General features: G+C 39.8%; 1 protein-coding gene and 1 pseudogene across 3 annotated transcripts in view; one reads left to right on the forward strand and one right to left on the reverse strand.

Annotated features, from left to right (window-relative positions):
• TUBGCP5 (tubulin gamma complex component 5) overlaps positions 1-15945 on the reverse strand; it is a 46180-nt gene that overhangs the window by 15328 nt on the left and 14907 nt on the right. For 2 of the 3 annotated variants that reach the window (XM_074363408.1, XM_074363405.1), the window contains 10 exons: positions 13254-13350; positions 12769-12848; positions 12233-12368; positions 7360-7477; positions 6715-6804; positions 5842-5935; positions 5129-5375; positions 3328-3530; positions 2169-2284; positions 565-833 (listed from right to left, as the gene is read on the reverse strand). In XM_074363408.1, coding sequence (XP_074219509.1) covers positions 565-833; positions 2169-2284; positions 3328-3530; positions 5129-5375; positions 5842-5935; positions 6715-6804; positions 7360-7477; positions 12233-12368; positions 12769-12848; positions 13254-13350 — 1450 coding nt within the window. The remainder of the gene's footprint in view (positions 1-564; positions 834-2168; positions 2285-3327; positions 3531-5128; positions 5376-5841; positions 5936-6714; positions 6805-7359; positions 7478-12232; positions 12369-12768; positions 12849-13253; positions 13351-15945) is intronic. The other variant, XM_074363406.1, reaches the window with a different exon arrangement.
• Positions 10455-11649, forward strand: LOC105081105 (procathepsin L pseudogene; annotated as a pseudogene).

Consider the following 15945-nt stretch of genomic DNA (forward strand, 5'->3'; position numbering starts at 1 on the left):
ATTTGATTATTCAGTTAAAAAGGAAATATTCTGTGAAGTGAAAATATTATTAAAGTTGACGCAATACCACAAAGTAACTAAGATAACATTAAGGTGACTTACAAACAACACAACTAAGGTCATATCTGTACCTCTCTAAGCATCTGTAGTCAGCTGATAAAATTTTATTACTTACATTGCATCAAAAAAGACCAGAAATTATATCAAGATTTTCTCAAAATCTATGATCAAGTCTGAACCGCTCACCAACAAATTCCTATCTGCCGGAGTTCACGGTCCTCAGATGCTAAATGCTGCAGTGCATTAAGAAATGCCAGAGAATTACTGTTAAAGGATCAGCCCTAAGGAATTAAGAGTGAAGAAAATGCATACGGAACTTACTACCACTGCCCTCCAAACCCCGCGCCAAAAGTTTCCAATGAGGACAAGCTTTTTTCAAACAGAAGCAGCATGACCTATTAATTTGATCATGGTGAGAATTTCCATGAAAATAAAAGGCTTTGATAATTCTGCAACTGCACAATAATCACACATGCCCCAGGATGGCAGCGCCGCGGGGCTAACCTCTGGCCGTGGCCTGGCACGCAGTGCTGTCCGCGCACTGCAGGTTCTTCAGCAGCTGCATCGACTTGCCGGCCATGATGATCTGCTTGAGGACAGGCTTCAGGAAGGACACCATGGTGTGCTGCCTGCTGGAGGGCCCCTGGTCACTGCCGGAGCTCGCGCTGGCGTTGTCACTCATTTTTTCTTCATTTTCTGTCTTTTCTGATACACTGTACAGCGTGTAAGTTGCATACCAAAAGTCTCTATGATTTACTGGAACATTTTTGTTTCTAAAGAGATTACAAAATTTTTTAAATTTATCTTTTCTTCCTTAAAAACAACAGTGTATCTGTTCTAGCTTAGGCATGTTGTCCAGACATTCCTAAACACAGTCATATCAATTATTAGTAAACAATGCAATCCTCAGGTAGAAATGGGACAGAAGTTTTATCTGCTTTCAGTTTAACACAGAAAAGTGGATAAATACTCTGAACGGCATAGGTAAAATTTAACTAAGCAGACAAAATTTCCCAAATTAGAATTAAACAAAATATGATTAATTTGGTCCTCTTTAAAGGTAGAATAAAAGTTTACCCATCTTGCTACCTCTTGTCAAAGTACTCTCCAGACTTCCAAGTCTTTTTTTCCACAGAGATTCTTATCTGGACTGTTTTAACAATGAAATGGGGGTCATCCATCACCCTCTAAGAACAGTCAGAATCAAGTTTTCACAAAATTCTCACATGCAATAGATGAAACAAGACAAAAGGACACACCCAAAACGCAGCTGAAGAAAGGCTGGCTCATTTACATGAGCACTGTGTAAACAGGGTTACCTTTCTGGGGCTCTAAGGTTACTCTTCTTGATGAGTTAGATGGATAGCTATCAGTAAAAACACACATCTAAGGGGAGAGGGTACAGCTCAGTGGTACAGTGTGCTTAGCATGCACGAGGTCCTGGGGTCAATCCCCAGTACCTTCTCTAGAAAAATAAATAAGTAAACCTAATTATCTCCCCTGCTGCCATAATAAAAAAATAATTAAATAATACAATGATAAATAAGTAAATGAAATATTTAAAAAAAAACCCACATATCTAAACAGAGTGCAGAACTTAAGACTGAGTTATGAGTGTTCAGAAAAACCAATTAAGTGAAGGGGAACCATCATAACTGGATTAAGATTTTCTTTAATTATTTTATTAAATATTACCTTAAAAGAGTATTAAAAAAGGGTTACTAATTAGGAGAAATAAATATATTAGAGGCATATTCTGTAATATTTTCACATCCTTCATCTTACCGATAATTTATTCCCACTGACTCCCGTTAACGAAGCCACCTGACATCACCTAACTCATTTTAAGGGCACAGTGTGCCTTCCACCAGACCAGCCAGCCATAAACAGACTGCCGTTCAAAAATACAATTTGCTAGTAAGCAAAGCTGTGAACTGACATAAAACTTGGAAAAAAGATGCTTTCTGGCTGGTACCTGATGTCTTCTCTGAAAGTGCAACAGAACTGGCGTGTGGCGACACCGCTCTGCCACCTGCACTGCAGCCCCTCAGCATCATCGAAGCGGACGGCAGTAAGAGAAGAGGGGACCGGGCCCGCGCGCCCCTCACCTCTGGATGATGAACTCCTTGGCGCAGTCGCACAGCTGCCCGTGCGCGATCCACTCGTCCACAGTCTGCAGGTAGGGCCGCACCGTCTCCACCCAGAGCGAGAACAGCAAGGACACCTGGGGGGGCGCCACGCACACCCGCTCTCAGAACCCTCTTGTCTCTGGACACAATGAGGTTTTAGCATTTCTCAAGCGCCTTTTAAAAAGCAATCTGATTTCTATGTTTTTTTGAAACCAAGTAAGAAATTAAAAGTCCAAACTATATGCTATAAAATCCTTCTGAAAAAAACCTCACCCAAATATATGGACACCATACTGTCCATACCAGCACATTTTTGAGAGTGAAAGGTACACAGGGACAACAGTTCTCAACTGGACCTCAAACTGGGGTGTATGGGTCTCCTGCCCAAACAGTGCTATTAGCAAGACGTCCATGAACAAGGACGTGATTTCATTCTACTGCAGTTTCCAATAAAAAAGAAATTATAGAGCCAAAGAAACCAACCTCCTTTACACTGAACTGTAGCACCAAAATGGTGAGAAAACAGTTATACTCACAAATGAGACAAAAAACCTAAAATATGTGCCTGGAGAAACCTGCAGCTTTCTAGACCATAGTCTCTAATCAGATCTGTATTTTTTTAAATTATGGTAAAAAAATGTACAATATAAACTATACTATCTTAACCATTTTAAAGTGCACAGTTAAGCAGTGTTAAGTGTATTCATACTGCAGAAACAGAACTTCAAACCTTTTTCACGCTGCAAAACTGACACTCTGTACCCACTAACCATCTCCCCTCCCCTAGGCCCTGGGAACCACCTGTTTCTATGAACTTGACTATTCTAGAGACCTCATATAACAGATCTGTATTTTTATTTAAGAAAGTTTGTTATTGCAAACATCTGTATAAGTCAGCTAGCTATTTTTCATCTCTTGCTTTTACGTTTTGCTTTATTCTTGCCTCATCCTTTTGGCGATCTTGGCAATTATAGCTGAAAAGCTAGTTTCGTGCTGCCTTGAATTTAGAAGCTAATTTGAAAACTGAACAACTGTCTGACACATCATTTTTACAAAGACTTAGGGCAGGCTACCCAGCACCCCTGTGGCTGAGCAGGCTGGAGTCTCACACGGTAGACTAGACAAGGGTCCCACATACGGTCTGCTCAGAGGCTTCTCCAACATTGTCATATTCAAGGATGGCTTTGTACAGCGTGTTGAGCAGGTGGGATGCCCGGACGACATTCCGAGTGTCAGGTGGAACTTCTGCTACTCCAGTGCTAAACACTTTGTGCAGAACCTTGAGCTGAGCCAGTCGAGGTGACAGCTTATCCACCACTATGGCAAGAGTTATTGTAGTATCTGTAAATATCAAGAAATTAAACATATTAGCAAGGAAAAATACCCGCATTCCCAATGTGACATAAACGCTAAGCCACTTATGGAAAGGCAAACTGGAGGATGCTGGGTTTTAATCTCACATCACAAGGAACTGATATCCCTAAAGAAAGAAAAGACAACTCAGTAGAAAACTAATGTATAAAGGAACTGACAATTCATGGAAATCGAGATTCAAGTGATTCTTAAATAAACAGAAAGACACTCAACCTCGCTTATGAAGGAGGAATGCAAATTAAAACTACACTGGGCAAATAAAATACAGACTACCGTGGGCTCCTGTTTTAGTGAGGGGAGGATGGAGGGGCGACTTTAACTAAGGGCAGCAAGAGCGAGCTCCTTGGTCGGGATGGCACAGCTCTGAATCCTAAATGCGAAGGTGGTCATACAAATCCACACGTGATAAAATGTCACAGTACTATACAAAGACATCACTCACCTCCCTGCAAAATACCAAGTGCCTGCAAAACTGGTGGAACCCTGTCAGGCCTGTAAATGTCCCGTGCCAGTGTCAGTTCCCTACTTTTGATAACGTACTATAATTCTATGAGGTGTCGACACCGGGGGAAGTTGAGTTATGGGAACACGGGACCTCTCTGCACTACCTTTTTCTTTTTGGCTGGGGGGAGGTAGTTAGGTTTATTTATTTACTTTTAGAGGAGGTACTGGGGATTGAACCCAGGATCTCATGCATGCTAAGCATGCTCTCTACCATTTGCTGTAACCTCCCCCTCACCCACCGTGCTACTTTTTGCAGTAGTTTTAAAACCTACAGTGGGTTACCATTTTCACCTATCATACTGGTGAAGACAAGGAAGTCGGATAATACCCCACTGTCTTGCAAGACTGTGAGCAAATGGGTTCTCATGTACATTGCTGGCAAGAGTGTAAACTTATCTATCTGTATCTCTGTGGAGAATGATGTGCAGTATTTACTGGAATCACATACGCCATCAAATACCCTTTGACTCAGCAATTCCACTCGTAAGGATTTACCCTGTGGGCAACTTGCTGCACACGTGGACAACACTCACATGTAGGCAGCTATCACTGCAGCACTGCTGGCAATAGCTAAAGATCAGGAACAGCCAAACATCCAGCAAAAGGTGAGTGATCTATCCACACAACAAAATGCTCAATTTGCAAAAAAGAACAAGTAGGCTCTTTACATACCTGTAGGGTATAGTCCTCAGTATTTAAATCAGAAAACAATTTAAAGAGAGCAGTTAATAGCCTAGTACGTGTGCGTGTAAGAACACACACTGCTTGCATGTGTCTGATTTATTTCTGGGAGGATGCACCAGAAATCGATCACTTGGTTGCCTCTGGGCTGGGGAACTGGCACAGGAGGAAGAATTTTCACTATAAATCTTTCTGTACTGCTTGGATTTTTAGACATATGAATGGCTTAAAAACACAAGTTTCAAACACTTTTAAAAAATGAGTGTATTCAGGAAGATTATTTGCCATGTAAGTTTTAAACTGTGTATCAATTATTAACCTAATGGCATTCAAAATAGGAGTTCTGTGTCTTAGAGTGAAAAAGGAGAATATTTAAATACCGTTACTGATGATGCACTTCTCAATTTCCGTGAGTTCCTCTTTGAAACTAATGAAGTACTTGTACAGCGCCCACATGAAAGCCTGGTATGTTCTAAAGGGCGCCTCAGTCGGCTTCTTCGCAGCGGAGCCATTCCCAGGTAACACGCCCTCGGAGCTATGCCCCATGACTTCATCAATGAACTCCTGGAGTCGAAACACAACCTGGCCATACGCTGCTATCTGTTCTAACACTGACCGTAAACAACTCTACAACAGAAGCAAACCACAATGATTCAGAGTCAGGCATTTTAATGTGTATCCCCCTCAGTCTAAAATACTTCTTTTGTGTTTTAAACAGCATGCTTAGTACAAGACAAAGCAGTAGAACGAATCTTTAGTTTTAAATTCAAAGGAAATAGTTCAAAGCATTAATTTTTACAAAATACAGAACTATGGCTTATACTTTTTAAAAGCACACGCATATAAGGTAAATGCACTATAAGCAAAAAATTATAGTGGACAGCTTTCATAATACAGAATGACAGAAATAAAAAGCAGAAAACACCAATCAAAACTGAATATAAACATCACAAACAATATTAAAGAATTCTCCACAGGGAACTATATTCAGTATCTTATAATAACCCATAATGGAAAAATATGAAAATATTTTATATGTATAAGTGATATATATTTTATATATATTTAATGATAATAAATACAAATAACTTACATGTGTCAAATGAGTTACTATAATATTGTTTCTCACAGTCACCTTCCCATCTATCACCTGAAATATGAAGAGCTTTTTTACCCCTGATAGTAACCTGAAATGAAATAAAAAAGATGAATGTATTTTAAGTTTAGAAAAATATTCACTACATTAACGCCTAAGAAATTTTCATGAAAGATTCAGAAGAGGGTTCCGGGGAAGAGCAAAGAAGTCAGACAGAAAATTAAAGATATCAATCTTTTTACCTGTTACCTTAAGACTCAAAATATTTCAATATCGTCTTTTTAAAAAAAAGTACAAAATAGTATTGTCAAAGTGTCTCCTCACATATGTGGTGGTCCAAAGAGATCGTCCCATTTTTAAGAATGCCAGTTTTGTATTTTATGGAATACAGAACCTGGAAATCTCAGTAGTAACAGCACCATGTGTTACATTTCTCACTTTCATGTTTGTATGAACACAGTCTAAATTCTTAGACTCCTGGTTTCTAGGCAGGGTATCGACACAGGTAACTCTCACTGATATGCTCTGCCTAAAAAGCAGTCAGCAGCAAACTAGAAACTTTAATTTCAATCCAGCTATTAAAAAAGTGATGGTCTAATCTTAATTAAATCATATATAAAGTTATTTAAAATGTAAAAGAGGTAAATGTATCAAATTCTCACAATCCCCACGGTCAAATCTGGAGTTTGGGCTTCCTGAGTCCCACAGTCCAAGCTCAGAGGCCCACAGGGAACTGTTCTGGGTTCGTACCTAACGACCAGTTTCTAATTTACATCTGGAAAATCTTTGAACACTTTTCTTTAAAAAAACCAAAATTCTGTGTCTCATTAATAAAGTCTTTAGACTATTAATTAGGTCAACAGGTCTTACCATAGGGTTTCCCGAATAACTTGCGTTTCAGTAACAAAAACTCTGTCATCTGGAACATATAATGGATCACTGCTGTACAAGTGTTGATCCCTATTAGACAGCAAAGGTCAAATGTCAATGAAAAGATTTCTCACTAAGTAAAACTACATGTCTCAGAGAATATATGCGACTTAGTGGTAATTTGACAGTAATCAAAACGCAAATAAGCATAATACAGGCTTTAAATGTCTCCCCATATTCATTTTCACAGGTCAACTGAAATATTCTGAGAAGCCCTTTCAGACCAAGTGCAAGTGTTATGTCTATTGCTGACTTAGGCAAATGTTTAAAACTATGTATTATTGGTGTTTTAGAAAAAAGGTAACTATTTTTGTAGTAGGTGCACTAAAATTGTAATCAAATAAATGGCCTCATATATACCAATCGATAACTCTGAAAATAACAATTCAAAAGACAGACTACAGTTGAATAACAAATGCATTTTAAAAATAATAATTAAATAATTTAAAACTGTGTTCAACTGGAATTGTTAAAAAAAGTTTAAATTTCAAGGAAGCACTTGATTTAAATCACAAATCAAAACCAAATATTAAAACATCAAAGTTTCTTCTATCAACACATTAAATGAAAAATTTAGCCTCTCACCAGACAGCAGCTAGATTGGAGTGCAAATGTAAACTATGAGGAAACCTTGAGGACCTGGCTGTCCAGTACTGACGGACCACGTTCTGCTCCAGCCAGCTCCGGGCATCTGGCTCGTCTACTGGAAGGGAATTTGGTTACGTTTTGTGATAAGAATTAATGAAAAAACACTTGATCAATTTTGCCACAATAGCTGAACTTAAGACTCCATTCAAATAGTCAACTGAAAAAAAGTTCTTTAAAAGAACAGCCACCAGACAACATCTGTATATTTACTTAGAAATATATATATATATATATACATATATATATATATATATATATATATATATATATATATATAAATATTCACACATATATGGGGGAGAGAGGGGAGAGAGACATAAAATTTAATTAAATGTCACTGCTAGAAAAAAAATTGCTCAATTTAAAAACGACTGCATGAATTTCACTATTAACGGTTTGAAATGGGTGATATGCATATCAATTTGAAATAAAATACAAACATGTGTCATTGTATTAAAACACTACATACTTCCTTGACAGTTAAATTAAAAAAAATTTTTTGTAGCATATATTGTATATGTTTATAGTATATGTAGTAAATAAAAATATGGTAAAAAAAATGACCCCATGAATAAAAAGATACAAACAGTACATTTAAATAGTTCAATAATCATGAAAGAAACTGAAATGATAACCAAAGATGTTCCCAAGCACCCCCAAAGCCTCAGGACTTGGTACTAAGCTCTAAAGGATTAGATAAATGGTTGTAGAAAGCAGAAAAAGGGAAAGCTGACTAATATTTTATGAGGATAATAAAACCTTGCTTCTAAAACCAGATAAAGACATGATAAGAAAAAGTAATTCATCAAAGAATAAAGATTAAAAATCCTAAATTAAAAAATAGCTAACTCAATCCAATAATATAGTAAAAAATAGCAATGCTCAAGGAAGTTTAGCTCAGGAGTTCAAGAATGATTCACTATTAGAAAATCTATCAATGCTGTAATAAAGTAAAAGAGAAGAGTTTTAGGATTATCTCACAGACAAAGAATAGCAATTGATAAAGTCCAATATATATTTACGATTAAAGACTCCTAGAAAAACAGGAATAGAAGAAAACTGTCTTAATTTGACAAAGGCCACATATCCAGAACCTACACCCAAAACCATCACACTTAATTGAGGAATTTGAGGGGTAACCCTCCTGGGATAAAACCTACTCCAGGAAACCCACGCCCACTGTCACTGCTTCCTCTGCAGACTAGAGGGCTGGCTAATGAGTCACAAAGAAGCTGTAAGGTTAAGAACTGGCAGGAGATATAACTGTCAATGTCTGCAAACAACACCGACCACCTACACAAAAAACCCAACGGAATCAACAATTATAACTAGCATGAGTTCAGCAAGAATGCTGGATATAAGAACAATTTACAAAAACCCATAGTGTCCCCTCACCAGCAATAAACAAAACAAAAAAGACACAATTCACAATAACAAGAACTATTAACACACATAGAAATTAACAAATATTTAAGATCTTTATAAAGAAAGTTTCCAAAAATCTAGTAAAACGTATAAAAACCAGAATAACTGCAGATATTTTCATAGTAAAGATGTTAAATCCTCCCAAGCTAAATCTATAAAAATGCAATCCCAACAGATATTCCAATGGGATTTTTTAAAAAGAACTTATCATACTGCTCCTAAGATGTCCACAGAACAATAAAAGTCATAAATAGCTAAGCCAACTTGGAAAAAGGGTAAAGGAGGTAAGGGGAAAACTTGCCTTCCATGTGTTGAAACGTATTACGAAGCCATATAAATAAAAAGTCTGTTCCTCACACTCACACTCAGGGAAGAGAAGTGAATGTTCAGAAATTAAAAACAGGTATCGATATACAAAATGTTAGAACCACACAGCAATGTGGAAAGAAGGGACTGTTCCCGAGATGCTGCTGGGAAATCTGCTCATGACATGGGAGAAAAATAAGTTGGACCCTCTAACCTCATTTCATACATAAAAGAGGATCTGGTGGTCATGAAAGACCTAGACACCAGCTATCAAAAAGCACACAGAAGGGAAATACAGGGGAATGTTCTTGCAGAGAAAAATATCAAGGCCCAAATACTAACCATATCATGAAAAATTCACGGATTTGAGTACAATAAAATATATTTTTTAAAATCACAGATTCTGTTTGAAAGATACCATGAAAAATGCTAACAGGAGACTAGCTAGGGAAAGTAACTGCAATGTCTAAAATCTAGGAATTACTATCTAGACACATGGGCAGGAAGGACATGAAACTCCAAGGAAAAACAAGCAAAAGATGTCAATGTGTACATCATAGAGGGGACAAGACTAAGGGACCTGAAGGATGCCAAGTACTTACCCGAGTGGTCAGACAGATGCAAATGAAAACAACTGCAGACCCAGTCAGAGGGGGGTCTACTCAAGCAGGGACGAGACTGTGGGCCAGGTCCATAATGGGCCCACGCAAGGAGAGGCGTGAAGGCAGCTCAGGCCTGTCCACAAGAGAAGCAATAACAGAAACACAGTGCTGCAAACGACAGCATCCTATGCCGTGCTAGGATCGACAGTAGAGATGGTCACAGACTGACACGGGAAGATTTAAAACAGAGTTAAATGAAAACAGGAACAGAACAAGGTTTGCACACAGCGTAACACCAGTATGTAATTTAAGAAAAGAATACACCAATCAACACAAGGCACTTTACAAGAACTCAACATACGTGAGAACAGGTACGAAATACATTAGTTTAGGATGTAACTGTCACTGGGCTGGCAGACAAAGGGAAAGGGGAGTGAGAATCAGAACCAGCAGAAGAGAAGACACACACTAAACTAAAAGGCCTGGTGACGATGATGTGCCCTGAGCTGATTAATCCACACTCTGTCCTAAAGGCCCCATTCAAGAATTAAAAAGAAAAGGAAGAGAAACCAGAAAACTGCTAGCGTGCTAAATCAGCTTTAATTATTTTCTGTCCACTTGGAGAGGACCACGTGTAGTGAACAGGGCCAGGTCACAGACCCCAGCTTCTGGGGTTAGCTTCACAGCTGTGACCGTGGAAAAACCACTGTAACCACACCTCTGCTCACCTACAAAATGAGATGTAGGATTAGATGATCTTATCTCTAAGGTTGCTTCCAGCTGTTTCTAGATACAATTTACTTTTCTTCACTAAAAACTGGAAAACCAGACATTCAAATTTAAAATTAAATTGTACAGATATTTTCCTTTTATTCAGCGAACTTCAGCAAAACCAATCCTTCTCCAATAAAAAAATAAACAATAATTTAGGACTAACGAAGTTCTCAGGACAATTAAAAAAAGAGTCCAAAATCGCACTGTAAATCCCTTTCAACATTAATTCTATAGAGCTACTTCTTAGGCACCGCAGAAGAAAGATCTACTAATGGTTTAAAAAGATTTGTTTTATAAGGATGGCAGAGCTTACCACATCTTAAATCACATGGAACTGACTCTCAAAGGCTGCCTTTCCTTGTAGAGAATTCTTCTATTAGAAAATGATGCCAATCTGTGGCTTGGACTGAGAAAGGCTATGTAACCCCGGTAAAGAATCAGGGTCAGTGTGGTTCTTCTTGGGCTTTTACTGCCACTGGTGCCCCTGCAGGACAGGTGTTCTGGAAAACTAGCAAACTTGTTTCACTGAGTGAGCAGAACCTGGTGGACTGCTCTCAGCCTCAAGGCAACAAAGGCTGCAGTGGTGGCTTGATGGACAATGCCTTCCAGTGTGTTAAGGACAACAGAGGCCTGCGCTCAGAGGAATCCTAGCCATGTCTTGCAAGGGATACAAACAGCTGTAACTATAAACCGGAGTGTTCTGCTGCCAATGACACTGGCTTCGCGGACATCTGTCAGCAGCAGAAGGCCCTTATGGAGGCAGTGTCAAGTGTGGGGCCCATCTCTGTGGCCGCTGATGCAGGCCATGCCTCTCTCCAGTTCTGTGGATCAGGCATCTACCACAAGCCAGACTGTAACAGCAAAGACCTGCATCATGATGTTTTGGTGGTTGGCTATGGCTTTGAAGGAACAGACTCAAAAAAAAAAGCAACAATACATTTTGGATTGTCTAGGACAGTTGGGGTTCAGAATGGGGCTGGAATGGCTATGTAGAAATGGTCAGAGACCAGAACAACCCTCGTGGAGCTGCTACAGCAGCCAGCTGTCCCACTGTGTGAGCTGACAGGCGGTGACAACAGAGGACTTGAGGAGAGCGTGTCGGGAGGAAGTCTACCTTAAAACTGACCAAACCCGTACTGTGTAACGTAAGACACTTGAATCATGGAGGATCCAAGCTGTGGTTTGAATTCTATGACATTTTTATAAGGGTAAAATGTTATTACTACTTATTATAGTGGTGGCTGCATGTCATTATGCATTTGTCAAAGGCCACAGAATGTACTACATCAAAAGTGAACCCTAATGTAAACTATGGACTTTGATTGATAATAATGTGCCCATGTTGGTTCATCGATTGTACCAAAAATGCCACACTGATGAGGGATGTTGAGGGTAAGGGAGTTTATATGAGTGGGAGGTGAGGGCTGTATGGGAACTATGTATTCTCTGCTCAGTTTTGCTGTAAACCTGAAACTGCTCTAAAGAAATAAAGTCTATTAAAAAGAAAATTTTTTTAATGTTATCACTACTTTAATTTCTGCTATAGCTTTATATGTTGAAGACTCACTGCGTGACTCTTAAGATTTTTAAATTTTCATTTTTAAGAAGAATATGTAAAATTTTACCTTTTAAAATAAATTTTGATTGAATATGTAAAATAAATAAATAAGAAAATGATGCCAGCATCCCAGAACACAGGGTACCTTTCCAGCTGATGCGAGGCGCTGGCTTTCTGCTTTGGTCTTGCTCTTCTAAGGGCGTCCTGTCCACCTGAATCCCAGAGTCCTCTCTGCTTAAGGGCTGCTGTTCATTCTCATCTTCACTGTCTTCAGACCAATTCTGATTAGAAGAAGGAAATACACCTTCGCCTTACTGTGCATAACAATGGAGCTATTTACTGACAAGATCAGGAAAACTTCAGAAGAAAAGTAAAAACTATACCACGTGAAACTTTTCCCTAAATGTCTGGAAAATGACTATTTTATGATGCAATTACTTTTGGTGGCAAAATCCCAAGATTAACAGCTCCTTAAATGATACTTCTATTCATTCTATTCAACTTGCTAGTACTAAAATTTTGATGTAAAATTTTAATGAAACTTCCATAGTAAACTACTCTAATACAGTGAAGAGTGTTCCTCTTTTAGGTGAGGTGCCGTAGGGCAGAAGGACCCACAGAAATAATCTGTATCACCTGGCGTGTAATTATATTTTCAGTATCAAAACTGCTGCCACTTACCGGTGTGTCTACACTTGGACCAAGGTCAACTTCTTCACCTTCCATCAAGTATTTTCCCCAGTCAAAATCATCTTTCTTCTCTAAAACGTAACAGAGGAATCTCATCAGCTTTATCAAAAATATGTGAAAAACAATCTAAATTACAGTTAAAAAAGCCTAACAAAACTCAAAAATAAAATACACCTGGGAAATGAAAGTTCAAAAATACTGAAAACACTCAAACTGACATTCTAATACATTTAGAACTTTAATTTCTTTATATTAAAAATGATTTTTCTCTTTATGGAGCTGAAGTCATTTAATTTACAAAGTCAGAATTTATATTTTAAACGAAAATTTACAATTGCAATTGCATTCAGTGCAACAGAAATATTTTAGTTTCACAAAGTGTTATAACTTTTTATAAAAATCTCAATGTCTAGTAATTAAGTCATAAAACCAATTTCTCTTTCATTTGCTATATATTAAGGTATTTGGTAACGTACCCACTTCTTTTTCTCTTGGTGTTTCCACATAATTGCTGTTTGAAGGCGAATCAGACAGACACAGAAGAAGGGACAGGATGGAATAATGTGCATCTGTCTTTAAAACAAGAAATGAAAAATATGAATCACTGAGGTTGGTAAGAGCTTTCTAAACTAGTTTGAGGGAAAAGATGACAACCCCATGACAGTTATGTCCTCAAATCTTTTTCCTGGTCTGAGAAAACACAGATCATACCTAAATAAATCCCAACCTCTAAACTTATTTTTATAGTTCAGACGTGTACAGGTAACAATGCACTACCTGACTCGTAGGCAGAACCGTCAGACATGCCTAAACTGAGGGACAAGCCACCAAACAATCGCCCTGTTGTCTTCAGTGTCAAGTCAAGAAGAGAAAGGCTGAGGAATGTCCTGGATTAAAGGACACCGAACCTCAGCAAAAGGTACACAGGAGTTCCTTTTACTATTTTTCAACGTTTATGTTTCTTTAAAACTTAAATTATATTTTTAAAAATCACATTTAAAAAACTGCTAAAAAATAAAAATACTCCAAATGCAAAATGAGCTAAAAGTCATAAACCAAGTATGGAAAGGAGACAGGAGATGAATTAAATTCAGGGAAGTAAGTGAAGTCTCAGATGACCTCTTCCTGTATGTTCTACAGTACATGGTGTTTATCATAATTATACTAAATACACATTCAATAACTACGTGGGCAGTGATGATCACGTCCTGTTTATTTCACATTCCTACGGCCCAGTGATGGACACAGGAGACACTTGGTGAACTTTCCCGGGAATGATAAGGCAATATATCACTAGCAAGACTGTAAGGAGTTGCCCTTTTGTGGATAATTTCTCTGCTTGGGAATGCCTTAAATTCCTTCAACAAAGAAAATAATTTTTATTCCACAGAGAAAACTGGTCTAAAATGTAAATACTTGAAGAAAATGACTGTTAATATATAAGTCTATTATTTAGCAATAATTGCTAATGTCAGACTGTTTATTTGGGAGGACTTAGTGCACCTGAAACAGGCGAGCGTTACCAGAGGAAGAGGAGAGAGGACTACGTACAGAGAAAGGAAGGGCACACGCCGCACCCTTCAGACCACCCTCCTCTGCCAAGGGCCAGAACCACTGCCCTGTAGCTGCGTGGGGATGCACAAGAGCAGCACGCGGTCCTGGGAAGAGGACGTAGGTGACGCCATTCCCCTGCTGCTGCTGCGCCTTGTTCACTTTTTTCGCTAACATCTATAAAGGAGCTTGATGCCTAGAGGACTTCTGGGTAAACACTGAACTAAAAATTATGGTCAAAAACATAACTTGTCAATCAGCTAATATCATGCTTTGACCAAAGTCACTAATTGTACTAAAGAAACAGAAGACTGCTGTTAAGAGTTAGGGCTCTGGAACGTAACACAGGAGAGTGACCAGGATGGAGGATCGGGAGGCGGTGAGCTCACCTCCTCCCACGGGCACGCCAAAATTACACTTACTTACAGAGCAGCTGTCAATGAGAATCCCCTGAAGACCAGTAGAAAAGGTCTTCTACAACACAAGATATAAAGAAGGAACCACACCTAGATGGGTAAGAGGGGTGGAGACCCATATCCCCAGGTCAGTGACCCATAAACAAAGGTTAATTTCAACTGCACAGGTTGTCCCCAAGGAGCGAGGGATCCAAGCCCCACATGAGGCCCCTCAGCCTGGGGATCCTGTACTGGGAAGACGAGCCCCCAAGAATGCTTGGCTTTGAAGGCCAGTAGGGCTTATAGTCAGGTGATCCAGAGGGCTGTGGGAAATAGCGACTCCACTCTTAAAGGGTGGACACAAAATCACACGTGCTCCAGGACCCAGGGCAGAAGCAGTAATTTGAAAGAAACCTGGATGAGACCCACCCTGTTGATCTTGAGGAGACTCACAGAGAGGCAGGAGGCAACTGGGACTCCTCCTGGGGACCCACATGCTGGCGGCAGCCATCTCGGGGAGCCTTGATGTGGGCGAGCACCACTTTGGAGTCCTCCCCTAGCCCATTAGTGCAGGGGGCTTACTCCCCAACCAGCAGGTCAGCAACAATCCCTGGACTCCAAGGCCAGCCGCCAGCCATGTGGAGACACAGCCCTGCTTACCACTGTGCCCAGGACCTGGCCCCACCCACTAGTAGGCAGGCACCAGTCCCAGGAACCCCAGGCCCCCCAGGCCCCACAGCCAGTCATCCTGGGACCTGACCTTCCCACCAGCAAACCAGCACCAGCCCCAGGAGCCCTCAGCTCCTATAGCCAGCTGTGCCAGGAGCTAGCACTGCCCACCAGTAGGTTGGTACCAGTCTCAGGACCCCCAGGTCCCACAGAACCCAGTCCTGCCTACCAGCAGCTGGCAGACCTATATGAGCCTGGCAGCTGACTCGGCCAGGAGCCAGGGCCACCTACTAGTGTGCCCACAGTAGTTGGTCCACCACAACAGAAGGGCCCATGCAGCCTATAGAGGGGGCACCCCTGGAGCATACAGCTCTGGTGACCACGGGTGAGGGTGCTGTTGGGTTCCCTAGAACATCTCTTACATAAGGCCACTTCCCGGAGATTGGAAAATGTAACCATTCTGCCTAATGCATAGAAATAAAAACAGAAATAGGCAAAATGAGGTGACAGAGGAACACGTTCCAAATGACATAGAACTCCAGAAGAAGGAAGC

This window comes from Camelus bactrianus, chromosome 5 (assembly GCF_048773025.1).
Source record: "Camelus bactrianus isolate YW-2024 breed Bactrian camel chromosome 5, ASM4877302v1, whole genome shotgun sequence".
Taxonomy (NCBI): Eukaryota; Metazoa; Chordata; class Mammalia; order Artiodactyla; family Camelidae; genus Camelus; species Camelus bactrianus.